Source organism: Drosophila melanogaster, chromosome 3L, assembly GCF_000001215.4.
Source record: "Drosophila melanogaster chromosome 3L".
NCBI classification, from domain to species: Eukaryota; Metazoa; Arthropoda; class Insecta; order Diptera; family Drosophilidae; genus Drosophila; species Drosophila melanogaster.
In genome coordinates, this window is record NT_037436.4 from 2,860,846 (window position 1) to 2,874,981 (window position 14,136).

At 43.4% G+C, this 14,136-nt stretch overlaps 1 protein-coding gene across 4 annotated transcripts in view; it reads right to left on the reverse strand.

Moving 5' to 3' along the window:
- The window catches only part of Tet (Ten-Eleven Translocation (TET) family protein), a 92,952-nt gene that overhangs the window by 74,639 nt on the left and 4,177 nt on the right, over nucleotides 1-14,136 (reverse strand). The window contains exons 2-4 of one of the 4 annotated variants that reach the window (NM_001274414.2): nucleotides 9,096-11,905; nucleotides 8,604-8,744; nucleotides 3,198-3,215 (exon numbers count right to left, since the gene is read on the reverse strand). In NM_001274414.2, the coding sequence (NP_001261343.1) occupies nucleotides 3,198-3,215; nucleotides 8,604-8,744; nucleotides 9,096-10,865 (1,929 nt within the window). In that variant the 5' untranslated portion in view covers nucleotides 10,866-11,905. Of the gene's footprint in view, nucleotides 1-3,197; nucleotides 3,216-8,603; nucleotides 8,913-9,095; nucleotides 11,906-14,136 lie in introns of all 4 variants that reach the window. The other 3 variants (NM_001274415.1, NM_001259652.2, NM_001259653.1) reach the window with 3 other exon arrangements.

Sequence of the window (14,136 nt, forward strand, 5' to 3'; positions counted from 1 at the left end):
CGACAACATAACAATTTATTGTTTCAATTATATTTTCAATTTGCGCCGACAAACAAAAGTCCGCCAAATGCAAAAAAAGGCTCTCAGCTATAAATAAAATAAATAGCAAACGAACTGAAATTTGTTTTCCACAACGCGGTGATGTTTTCCCCATTTTTTTTTGTGTTTGCCAGGTTTATGCGCGAAATGGGGGATATATCTGAAAGTTATTGAAAGTAAACATGATAAAATAAACTCCGCACAGAGCGACGCAAAAAATTGTGTGCCACTTTTTCTCGTTCTCGTTGTAATGCCGGCGAAATTGTCTCAAATAATATTTAAAGAAAATTAAATTGAATTTACGGCGGTTCCTTGTTGTTTTTCTCCCGCGGGGGGTGGTGGAAAACCCGAAAGCAGGAAGGAGCAAACAGAATGATAAGCAAAAATAATCAAAAATCGATTTGGAAAGTGCGTCCCTGTTCTGCTCACTTTTACTCTGCTCCTCGTTTTTGTTGTAACAATATGCCAGAGTTTTCCATTTCCCATTTGTTGTCAAAATGCAATCATTCCGTTTTTTTTTTTTTTGGTTGTTGTTGTTACAGCTTGATAGGCACTTTGTAAGCAAAGCACAACGAAAAAAAAAACAGCAAAAACAAGCAACAACTTTCTCCGGGAAACATTTGGAAATTGAAATTGTAAGGCAACGGGCTTTGGCCCTACGCTTTATACTCTCTGTGATTTCGTTTGATTCACTTGACTTAAACGGATTTGGCCAAAAAAGGGAATTCAGCGGAAGGCAGGAAACGAAAAATTTGGCAGGCAATGCAGGAAATGTTACATATTGAAATTCAAAAGTGGCAGAATGCGTGTCTCATATGCTTATGTTCAACGATAATTTGACCCTTTAAAATGTATTAAATTGTAGGCAAAAGATAAAATCAAGCAACGTTCGAGCCTATGAATAACCGATACATTTTATTGTTAATTGGACGCAGGAACCCGTAATTATGTAATTATATTTAAATCCTTCGCACATCCCCTGCTGGAAACTTCTGGCCGCATTTAGTGCCCCATTTAGTTGACTTTTCCACCATTATTCCACCATTCTGTGCCAAAGGCCGCCAGCAATTAGTAAGTTTTGTAACCTGCTGACCCTCTGAGCCATTACAGTTAAGTATTCTCGTTCAAATAGGCGTGTGTGTATCTGTCCGCCTCTGGCTGCATTTAACCCCTCGGAAACTGGACTAAATGACAACCGTTTCCTCCGACTCCGACTATTCCTCCTCCCCCGCCGCCGCCCCGCACTTTTCCACATTTTCCTGCCGCATTTCACATTTCAGCTGGGGTGCGAATTTGCTTAGTTTGTCGCGCAGTTAGGAATAAGCTGTGAAAAGGGTCCGCCGTCGACGACGACGACGACGAGTCGGTCAAGCTGAAAAATGCACTGCAATTGCACCTTGCACACAGATACACATGAACGGCAACGATGCACTGAGAGGAAATTGGGCTAAGTTAGAAATAAATTTATATGTAAGTGATCCAAACGTTAGCTGAGGCAGAGCCTCGCTTATATGCTGGTATTTGTTTGTTTTGTTTGTTTGATTTTCCATACATTTCTATGTTTGCATAGTGATCATATTTATGAAAGCATGCCCATTTCTCAAAGTGCAAGTTTAACCCCCTTTTGGCCATGCATCGCTGATATTTAAATTGAGCCAGCGGGCAGTGAAAAAGTTCTGAGGGGGCCGACACCGGGTGGAATGCACTTTAAAAATAGAAAAAAAGGGTTCCGTGGGTTCCGTGGGTACCACGCTTCTAGGACTCGGCATGTGCATGGATATCCTTGATCCATTTGAGCCATTTGAACCGACTGCTTCTCTGCAGCGGTCCTGGCATTTTCCCAACCGGTTGCTGTGGCAATTAGCGCCACAGTTCGGTGTCTCGCTTTGTTGTTTGTTTATTAATAAACAATAACAGCCAACAAATTGCTTAATTGCTAGATTGCACCTGCCCGCCCCAAGGATCTCAGCTTAATGCTTCACCAGCCAAGGACCTAATTACGGAATGGATATTTTGTGACTCTCATTAAAAGAATGGACAGCAAGAGAGGGACCAACTGATTTGCACTCATTATTGAGGGTATAGAGGTGCAAAGAACAGGCAATGCGGCACTTTTGTCCTTTAACTATTACAAGGATAAGTGCTCACAAAGTCCCTCTTTTTCTCAGCCTTGTCCTTATGCAAATCACCATCAAGTATACGCAGCGTGTTCCCTTCCATGCGTAATTATATAACATTAATTTGCATTTTTCGCCTCTTTCCGCTTGTCTGTGCCAGTGCAATCAATGCAAATGTTCTCGCCGCTGGGAACTTAACAAGGATGTGAACATTTATTTATTAAAATTTAACAACGCTTTACGATCAGCGCGCAGATTTATATAAATGTGAGTGCAGCCCGACCCGACTGATTGTCATCGGGCAGCAGCAGAACCACCACCAGAATCAGATTCAGAATCAGAATCAGAGCCACCAGATCAACCCATCCATCCCATCATCCTCAGGCACATGAGCGGCAAATCTGTTCCATAAATACAGCAACAAAAGCATTCAATTGCGCAGACTGCCGAACACTCACACACGGACAGAGTCAAGCATTTTATTATTTAATTTATGCGGAGACAACAGAACAAACAATTCTGCTGGTAAAAAAAGAGCACCGAAACAACCACACAATAGCTATCGGTACATAGATGAAAAGATACATTTGTATCTGCAGGGTAAACAATAGGCATTCTGCAAAACAAAACAACCCAAAAAACGAATGGGAACCAAATCTGCAGAACATTGATCAAATAATTGAGATAAACTATATGGCCGAGGAGTTCTAGGAACTTGAATTTTAATTACATATCTAAATGGGATTGTTCATTCGCTTCAATAGTTCAAATTATATCATCATTATAGTCCGTATATTAATTACAGCTTTTATAGGAACTCCTTTCCGCTGCATATATTTTTTGTTGCAATTTCTTGAATTTTTGGCAGGCCGTACCATCATAATTTTTTGAGAAAAATGTGAAAATATTAACATTTTGAGGCTTAAATAACACATTCCACTATTGGACCACTACTTAGATTGTTTGTTGTGTTTCAAAACTATTAAACAACAATAACTTAATGCTTAATGCAAAATAAATAACATTAATATGTATACGTACGGTTTTGGCTTTGGGTTCCTGAAAGAAAAAAAAGATAGAAATGAAAATAAATCAACTGTAAATACGAATAAGCTGTGATGCATAAAATAATTAGCAATAATTACAAATTAAATAAATCCGTGCACTAGGGAGTTTGGCCAACCAAAAATTACTCAACGCTGGATAATAAAACTGCTATAATAAAACCGCGTATGTACTGTGTACATGGAATATGGCACATAGAAAAAGTGTATATAGACCGTCGACTGGCGGGCTATCAGAAAATAACCGCACTAATTGGCTGTCATGGCAGCAATTTGGTGCCCGAGTAGCCTCACCAATAGGAACCCATTAAAATGAGAACAATGCACGTTCTAAATGATGGTGCTCAAAGTTATGATTTAAATTTTGGCAATTAAAGAACGCACGCATAAATCCCCACAAAGCCTAAGCTGCTTAAAATAAAATAATATACACAAAAATCATCATTCATCAATGCCATTTAAATGGACGTGCGTGCATGTGTGTTTCCACAGCATGAGGCTTAAGTTCTGCTCTCAGAACTCTGTTCTGGCTTAGGATTCATATTCCTATTCCAATTCCTATCCTGATTCCTATTCCGATTCGGATTCCTATTCCTATGCCATGGAGCACAATGCGAACAGATGTGCAGGCGAGCGAGTTCTGCAGATGGCCTACGAGTGATATTGTGTGTGTGCTCCTGCAACAGATGAATATGCAATCCTTCGAGAAGGAAATAAAACAACGGAAGCTGCCTGGAATTTTCAATAGGATTTGTGGACCGGCGGCCGCAGGACACGAGCTACAGATACAGTCGGAAATTATGATATTTCAGGATTTATTTTCAAAACACAAAGAATCCAAAATTGAAAAAAAAAAAATTAATTAAAAATATATGTATAGCTTAAAATCACTGTGATCCAGAAAATAATAGTTTTTGCTGGAATGTAATATTGGTATCTAAATGAAATTGGTTCTACATTTTCTGCTGTGTACCTGAGCTGAAACCTAAAACAAAACTTTATCTGCCAGCTGAGTGCAGAGCATTGAACTCGAATTGAAACTGAAAAACCCAAACTCAAACCGAAAATTCCGGGGTAAGTAGATGGAGATGGGAGGCATGCCTGGCAGCATCTTTTGGGACTTATCGAATGACAAACGCACATATTGCTGCCTATAGATCGAATGATTGAATCACTGGCGGACGACAGGGACTGGGATTTCTGGAGCGGAAGAGAGGGCGGCAGTCGTGTGCCTGGCCACAAGCGACAATTAACCGAAAGACAACACATTTTTGACCAACTTATTTTTCCGTTTTTTGCCAAAAGCTGAGCCAGAAAGAGACAGCTAATGGCCGGGGAAAGAGATAGCTGCTGGCAGGATGAAAGAGGATGCCCAAGTGCAACTGGATATTCAAGGAGCACGACCACGACCGAGTATCAGATTGCACAACATGCTCATAATGAAGCACATACAGCGCATTATTGCCAGCGTCAACATCATCATCATCGTCATCATTGCCACCACCATGCGTTGCAGTCGTGGCTCAAGTATCCCAGTGGAGAGTGTGTGTATTGGTATTATCCTGTTTTCCAGGAGCTGGCAAGCCAACGTGCCAAAAACGAAGCACTGCCATAAATAGTATCCCAACTTCTGAATGCTGAGTCTTAAGTTTTAACCCAAGCTCTCTAAATATCTACCTTATTTAATATAATTTGCAATTTATCATATAATACTGATATGAGTTTTTCTCTTAGGAACCAAGTTTTTTGCACAGTGCATGAGCCACCTTGGCAAGTGGCCCACGCTCTCCATTTGTTAGTGTGTGTTTGCCGAGAGTATGTCACGAACATGGAGTGCTGTTGTGTGGGTGTGTGTGTGTGGCCTCAAGTAGGAGCAATGCACTCGTCCTGGCCCAAAGAAGGACTAAGGATAAGGATACGGCGAGGTTTCATGTGAGCATATGCACGTTACAGAGTATTTTGTATGCATGAAGCGAAAACCTTTAAGTTGTTATGGCTGTATGCTGGTTTTTAGTGACTCCAGTGCATTTGCCTCAATGAAGTTGGAGCGCAGCGTGAATTGAATATGAGAACGAAAAGGGAGCAGCCTCTTGGAGTGCCACGGAAGATGCCAGGGAAGCATCCTTGGACAGCCCAATGAAGTCAATCACTCAAACCCTGACTAGACTCTAAACGGACATTCGGGGTTGATTTCTTTGGCTTTCGTTAACTTTCCCCCCTGCTCAAACACTTTCAATATTTGTCCGTCTTGCTGTTGGTTTTTCTCTTATTTGTGAAAGCGAAAAAAAAATGTACAAAAAATGTTCAAATTTTAATGAGAAAATTCCTAAGAAAACTGCATATTTAAAGAAGAAAAAAAATACCCCAGACGAATGGAGCGACACAGGAAATATCCTCTTAGATAGGCCTGACCAGGGATTTCACTTTTTTTTTTTTTTGTGGCAAAGATGGAAAACGGAGTTGGGAGTGAGTTCGCTGAGCAATTCAAATAGCCAAGTTAATGACTATGCCCGAAGGTCTTTTTAGCTGATTTGGGAAAGTAAAGAAGGAATTACAAAAAATATTCAACGAAAAAAATACAAGAGGGAAATCAGAACACCGGAAAGGGACAGACTTGGAGTTCATCTTAAAGCATGAGTTATTTATGGAAAAGAAATGAGTCGAAAAGTGCATTGATCCGCCATCGATGGGAAACTGAAGAATGAAATAATTCACGATCAAAATTTATCACCATTAAGAACAAAACCGGACCAAAGAAGTTGGACAGATGGGACCAGCTGTGAGTTTTAGCTGAGAACTTTCAGGCTGAAAAAAAAACCGCGAAAACCGTGTCATTATAAAGTCCATGGACAAAGGCATAAATATATGAGCACATGAGTAATTTCAGCATACACTGGCCTACAAAAGAGAGTACAGTTTGCTTGTTCCGAAAATGTATAGCTCAAGTAATTGGAACGCGGAACAGTAGAAGTATCTTCTTGCTGATATTTATATTGAATTTCTATTTTATACCATCTATTGAATGGTTAAAGAGTTTAAGCACTTAATTACTTTTAGATAAACCCCAGCCTAGTGACATAGTGTTCCAGTAGCTCAGCCGACATGTGAGGCAGTTGGTCAATGAAAGCCCTGATAATGATGTTGCGGATGGCGATGATAAAGCAAGGAAGATGCGTCGTAAAACTGAAGCGTCAATTGTCCAGGAGGAAGAGGAAGGGCGGAGGAATATAGCTCCAAATTGGCGTTGCACTATCGCGACGCGTATCTTGTATCTTGTAGATACCCTGTCCATATTGACATGTCAACTGTTGCTCCTCTCGGTGAAACCGCGAAATTTACAACTTTATCTATGTGTGTCGTCTGTAGTGAAGGGGTGGGTAGCAACGGCGGCGGGGGGAGCGGCTTATAACCAGTGGCTCTACAGAGGGGGAGGGCTATATGGTGGGGTAGGGGTCTATAGTTGAGATCTCTGCGTGCCATTTTCTCGTTTGACGGCCTTTTGTATAGCGTCCGATCTCCTCGCTCCTGTCAACCTTAATTGTCCGTTCGTGCCGTCTCTTTCTCTGCAGCATATCCCCCTCTCTTTCGCACTCTCCCATACAGTTTTTTTTTTTTTTTTTTTGTTTCCTGTTTGCAGTCCGCTGATCGCGACTGAGAGACAAAACGCTGCGCACTACTCGCTTATTTATTTATCTGTCTGTCTGCGTGTATCTGTGTGTGCCGCTTTGTTCGCGTGTATTGGTATGTGTATTGTATCTGTGTGTGAGTGTGCGATCAAAAGCCGCGTTTGTAACATGTGAACATCTGCTCCTTTCCTTTCCTTTTATTATTGTTTTCGTTGCCTCGTTTCGTTATTATCGTTATTTTATTGTTGTTCTTATTATATGTATATATATGTGTGTATATGGCATATTGGGCATTTGTTGCTGCTGCTGTTGTTGTTGCCATCGGACGTCTGTATTTGTGTTCTGAGGCCCCGAGAAAATAGCGTCGCAATGTGGAAGCGTCTGTCAATATTGGACATACTCCAAATACCCTGATTATCTGGCGGGGCTTCGAGATTTGCCAACAGTTCGGGGGAAATTGGAACAAGACCTTGGGTAACCGGCATACGAATGAAATTCTAATTTTATGAGGCCCAGCCAATTATAAAGTATGTGGGAAAAGTTTAAGGGTAATCCTAAAACTGGACACCAGTTTACCAAGGAAAGAAATTCTAGTTAAATCGAGTACCATAGACTTTACGACCGTAGGTAGGATTATAAAAAGTCATGTTAGTACCTTCAAATTTAGTATCGTAATATGACTTTTTACGAGAGTCGTTTGTAATAAAGTAAAGTCGTTCTTAAAGAAGTCGTATTTCTTTTAATAAGATACGTACTCCGCTCATTCAACTTTAAAATTGATATGTGTGGAAAATTAAGATGTACACATATCCTTGGCAACAGATCACTTGAAAATCCTTAGTGGTCCTTGGGCCATTGAACTTGTTCTCAAGCCCGCACTTCACCTCGAATCCACCCAATCCAAACTTCAAACTGACGACATGCAGCGCAATTTGAGATCCCAGATTCGGGAACCTTTCACGCACACATGTGCAACCTGATTTCCAAACGCTTAAAGGACACGCTGTGCCTGTGCCAGCGGCATCTTAAGTGATTTCGAAAAGGAGCTGGGAAGCGGTAAAAGTATCTGGAGGATGCGCGGATGTCGGATCTCAGATACTCAGATACAAGAATTCTTGAGTGCACGTCGTACGCAGGCACTTGGGCACACACACACTCCACTCATTGTAGGTTACTAGTTAAATCTGAAATCGAGGCAGCTGGAGAAAGAGACGGCTGCCGCAGGGGCCGACAAAAAGAGACGGGACGAGGCACTTGGCCAAGGAACATCTGTTGCGCTGACATAAATCCTGAGTGACTGACCGCTGGTGCGAAAGACCGCGAATCTCGAATGCGAATGTTCATGTGGATGCGACTTGGCCGCCGGCGCTCGTTTGAGGACCAAAACCAGTTTGCACCGATTCCCAGCTGCCCGTTTGGGTACAGTGGTTCAAAAGGTAATCTATCTGATTCAAATCTTGTCCACCTAACAACAATTTGAAGTCCGAAGATAAAGCTCTTATTTCAATTAAAAAGAATGGCAGGATAGTAGGATAGCAGGAGAAACATTTCATTATTAAATTTGATTATCTACATTACATTTCGTACAGAAAAGAAGTTAAAAGTGATTTAATGCCCGTAAAACCACTGTGCCCGCCAATTTCATTGAGTAACTTTTGCGCTGCCCGTGAATGAATCTGTGGGATACTCCCCACCGCTTTCGTACTTCGATTCGGTGGGACAGGATCTGAGAATGGAAAACCAGTGAGCAGACTTACCTTCTTCTCGGTGAGCTTCTCGCAGCGGCGCTGCTTGCAGATCTGGTGGCTCTTGTCGTTTCGGCAGGGGGCGCACTCCCCACAGTTGTCCTTGCGCTGGCATCCCACGCATTCGCCGCACCGCTTGCGCTTCTTCTTGGACTGGAAAAGAGAGCAGGAAGAGGAGTTGTTGTCGTTGGAGTGGTTGTGGTTGTGGTTCTGGTGGTTATGGTTGTGAGTGGTGGGTGTGATTGTGATTGTGGGTGGTGGCAGTGTCATTGGCGGGTGGTTCAGTGTGGGTGGCGGAAGATGGTGGCGACGACCGTAGTCCTGTTAATCGCAGCGGTTGCCAGTTCGCCCCGTTTCGCAAGTTTATCGGTGGGGTTGTCGAAGATATCCGATATTTATCGATCAAAAACTATTCACTTCTTTTGCTTCTCGTTTGTAATGCAAATGGATCGTACAATCGATATATACCTTCGGCTTCAACATCCCCACCCTTCGATCACCTACCTGCTTGTCGCATCCACTGGCATTGGCATCGTTGCTATCCCCCATGCCCAGGGCACTCAACGGACTCTTGAAGTTGGCCGTGCTGGAGACGGCGTCCACTTGGCCAGGATTGCTGGGGTCTACGTCCATGCCGCTGGCCTCGCTCTCGGCACTGGACTCCAGCGAATTGGGCCGCTGTTTCCGGCGCTCTTTCTTCCGCGCTTCTAGCCGAGCTATCGGCGACTGCAGCAACTTCTCGACCTTGACCGGAGTGGTGGTGGTGGGTGTGGGCTGGGTGGTGGTGGTGTGCGGCGTGTGGCTGCCACTCCCACCGCCAGCCGCCTGCGGATAGCTGTTGTTGCTGTTGTTGCCATCATACGAGGTGGGCGTGTGCATGCCCATTGGTATGGGATGCGGCTGGCCGTGCTGCAGCGGATGGTGGATCAGTCCGGCGCCACCGCTGTTGCTGAGATCAAAGTCCTCCTTCTTGAGCAGCATCTCGAAGTCGCTGCCGCCCGAGATCGGCTCCTTCTTGACACTCAACGGGGTGAATCCCGGATATAGTGGCAGCTCCGCGTAGGGCGTGGGATAACCGCTGGCTCCTCGATGATGGTGGTGCGGATTGAGGGCGTGGTGGTGCGCGAAGGCGTTCGGCGGCGGTGGTGCCGGAAAACTGCCCGCTGATGGCGGTGTGATGCTGGTCTGCAGACTCGAGAGTTGGGTCAAAGGTGAGCCCACACTCATCATGCCCGGCGAGCTGACCGAAATGCTGGCCGGCGACATGGCCACCGTTTGCAGGGAACTCATGGCGGTGGGTCCCACGGGTCCTGCTACTGAATTGGGTCCTACGGAGCCAGGAGGTATGGAACCTGTTGCAGCTGCTACTGCAGCTGCCGATCCTGGTGGCACTCCTGCTCCTATGGGCACAGGCATTGGTGTTCCATCCGGTAGTAATTGCTCATTGAAGCCATGGAACTGGCTCTGAAACGACGGCAGCTTGGAGAACGGCTCGAAGCCGCTCTTCAGCTGCAGATGGGGTTGCGTTTGGGGGGGTTGTGGCCCATTGTCCTTGGACTCCATTTCCCAGGGACGCGTGTAGCTGCCGTTCGAGTTGGAATTGGAGTTCGAATTCGAGTTGGCGTTGCCGGCTGAGTTGTTCGGTTGCTGGTTACCCGGATTTCCTACTGCGGCGGAGGCGGCGGAAATGGCATTGGCATTGGCATCGCCGTGCCGCTGGCCACTGTTGCCTCCACTTGCAGCATTAGCATGGTTGCTGCTGCTGTTGTTGCTGCTGCCCAAAGGCGCTGGAACCGTGGTATTGCTGCCGTCGGGGTTGCTGTTGTTGCCGTTGTTGCCGTTGTTGCCGTTGTTGCTGCTGTTGCCGTTGGTGTTGCCGGTGGCGGCCGCTGGCTGTTGCTGTTGCTGCTGCTGCTGTTGATGTTGCTGCTGCTGCCTGGCATAGTAGTCCCAGTGCTGCTGCTGCTGCTGCTGCTGTTGCTGCTGCTGCTGCTGATGTTGCTGCTGGGCGTGATGCTGCTGCTGTTGCTGTTGCTGCAGATGTTGCTGCTGCGGATAGTGCTGCTGGTAGTGATGATGCGGATGCGAATGCGAATGCGGATGGTGGTACGGCGTGGTATAGTGCTGGCTGAGGCTGCTCAGCTGGTTGAGATGGGTGTTGTGCAGGCTGGACACGGTGGCCTCCACAGATGTGGCTGCTGCTGCAGTTGCTCCCAAGTTGCTGCTGTCGACGGTAGCACCTGTGCTGCTCTGGGCTAAAATTGAAGACGCCATTTAAGCACAAACACTGGCATGGCTATGCAGTTGTATTGAAAAACTGCGGGGCTTTGTACTGATTTTTCGAAGATTCGTTTTTAGTTTTTGTACACTTATCGGTTCACTTTTCGTTTGTTCGTCTGCTTTTTGAGGTAGAGTTCTTCGTAAAAATGTTTCTGATTCGACTGGTTTGTTTGTTGGCTAGTGTAAAACACTATGATTATATCCGTATAATAGATTTGTATACTATAATATAAGTTGAAGCTACTCCAAGATTTGTATTTCGTTTATTTTGAACTCACTGGTTTTGCGTGTTTGAATGCAAAGTTGAATATTTACTTGTTATGGTGTTCTTCTTTGTAAAGTGCTTTATTAAATTGTTGTTTAAAAATTGTTTAAGATTTGTGGTTGGTTGTTTTGTACTTTATTCTTTTGTTTGTTTGTAAAACGGCAGCTAGGCAAAAATTTGTATTTTGATATTTGATTTAATTTGTAGCAGACTTGGTTTGGTTTTGGTTTTTCCTTTAAAAAATCTTTGTAAATTTGTAATTTGTAAAATTTGTATTTCGTATGCGTTGTTGTTGTTGTTTTATTTACGTTATTAATTACTTGCTGTTTGTGGTTGATAATATTTGACGCTTGCTTGTTGTAAATTGATTAAGTTTTTGTACTCTGGTTTATGCTTCGTTTCTCAATTGAATTTGCTTGTAATATGTCGTCGGATATAAAAATAATTTAAGTATTTACATCTAGTAAATTGTACTTATGCGTAGGCTTAAAAATCTTTGTCTTCCGTTTGTTTGTTTGTTTGGGTTCTGGACTTAACGATTAATTAAACATTAGCGCGTTACTTGTTATTGACTTTAATAGTAATAATATTTATATTTCATATAAGTTGTGTGTTTAGCCTAATTCATTTTACGCCTTTTGTTCGTTTGCTTTTCAATTTTGATTTTGGGCCGAAAGGTTTCTTTTTGTTTTTGTAAGTTGCTTAAAGAGCTTCCAAAGTATTTTGTGTTGTTGTGGCCGCCGTTGTTCTCAAATCCTTTGATTGAAAGCTGTAAAAATGAGAAGAAAAATAAATTTGGTTAGTAAAGTTTCAGACGGAGGTGTTTCTGAGTTTCTTATAAAAATATCCTTGCTGAAAACTTTTCTTGGCCATTATGCTTTTTTTTTTAATTTCCCTGTTTCTCTTTCCCTCACTGGCCTCAAACATCTACAAACTTCAACACATAATTATGGTCTTTGACTATATAATGAGCGGCCAAGTCAGCGAGGCAGGAAGCGGCAAAAAAAAAAAAAATAATAATAAAAAACGAACAGCGAAAAAAATGAGCTAAAGGACACTCACTTCTGGCTTTTTATTGCCGCTGCTGTTGTTGTTTTGTCTCGTTTTTTTTTTCTTTTTTGGCTTGTAAGTTATGCTGCCAAGTTGGTTTTGGCTTTGTAAAGCCTCACACACACAGACACACACAATCGCACACTCACTTGCGAAACACACTCACTCACACAATCACATAAGCGTATTTCAGTTGCCTTCAACGCCGTTGTCATTTTCTTGCCTTTTTTCGCCATTTTTGCCCGCTCTTGTATCTTTTCCTTTATTTTTATTATTTTCTTTATTTTTTGTGGCACAGGTGTACTTTTGGTTTCTTTTTTTGTTGCCGAGCGCGTCCTTTGGCTTTTTGCATTTGGCCAGCGAGCATTTCGTTGCGCTTCACAAAGTTCATTGGGCTCGGAACCTGGGCTTTTTCATCACCACGTCGGCCAAGATGATGATGATGTTGATGAGGTTGATTTTAATGTGCGAGGATGATGATTATGTGTGCGCTGGATGCGCCTCGAGCTGCACCAGTTTTTAAATGCAAGCTGAGCTGCATTAATGCATGACTTTTGAGGTGTTAAAGTGAGTGAAAATGGAATATTAATAAGTTCGGCTAACCATAGTGCAGGAGGTTAAGGCAAATAACTATACAGATTCTTGAACTAACCAATTCCTCAGTGCGTGGAAATGAATTTTATATGAAGCATATATTAATTAGTAAGCTATATCAAAAGCAATACAACTTAAATACAAAACAAAAGATTGTTTGGAATGTATTAAATACCATCATATTTCAGCAATCCTATCTGGCATTGCGCGCTGGTACCTAAGATGTTTCCCTTAAGATTTCCCACACATTTCCCACAAAATTAACCTTCTTGCATCCCCGTGCACATTTCACCCCCGAAGTTTCGCAATGGGGAAACTTTTCGCCTGATTTCGGTTGTCAACTGAGTCATCTGCCCCATTGTTCTCGTTCGCCTTAATTTCTTTCGGGTTCCTTGAGGTTCGCGTTGCCTTGAGTCTGCTGCACATTGTTGCAGAACGACAATTAAAGTCTGATTATTTTGTCGACTGCAATTTGCGTGCTGCAATTGCCCCGTCCCCGGCCCTTTCGCCACGTCCCGCTTGCACCCCTAGTGCCGTCTCGCTCACATTATCATTGTGGCAGTGCCTTCAATAAAAACGGTAAAAGGCCAACGGCCAAGCGCAGCAAACCAACAAAAAAAGGAGGAAAAAGCGAAGAAGAGAACCTGCAGCGAGGAAAAAAAAACACAAAATGTTGCAGCTGCCACAATTTGCTGCACTTTCCGTTTTATGCGATTCCGTTTCGCGTTTCCACTTCTGGCCTTTCATCCTGTCCTGTTCTGCAGCTGTAACTTTGGACTCGTCCTCCGCCTCCGGCCCCTCTGGTCCACTCTTTCCTGGGAGAATTACGAGCTACGAGTTACGAGTCTTACGCTCGACATGGCGCGATAAAGATCCCGATCCCAATCCACCGATCGCACCATTGACCACTCGCGATTTGGTCCGAAATTGGGCCAAGGAGTTGGGAAAATGGCAACATGTGCAGCCTGCAATTAGCTCTTCCTTCTTTCTTGGCCCAAGCCAAATCCGAACTTCGAAGGCAAAAGTTATGATCTATTCCATGCCATCTCTTTAAGTACTGAAAACTTAGGATCCTCAGCTATGAAGCCATGTTTAGATAGCTGTTGATAGTTAAATGTATGAATTTCTTAAAGAGAAGAACACTTTCCTTGGCGTTTCCGTTGCCACCAAGTAGTGATATAACACTGAAAATTATATAAATTGTTTGTCAAACCCTTATCCGATCGAGTTTCAAAGTTGTTATCTTATCTTATCGAGCTAAGCTCGCTGGCGAAGTTTCAATGTTATGCATATACGGGATGGTCTATATTGACAGGGATGTCTATTTAGAACTGTGCCAGTATTGGTGTATGGAAA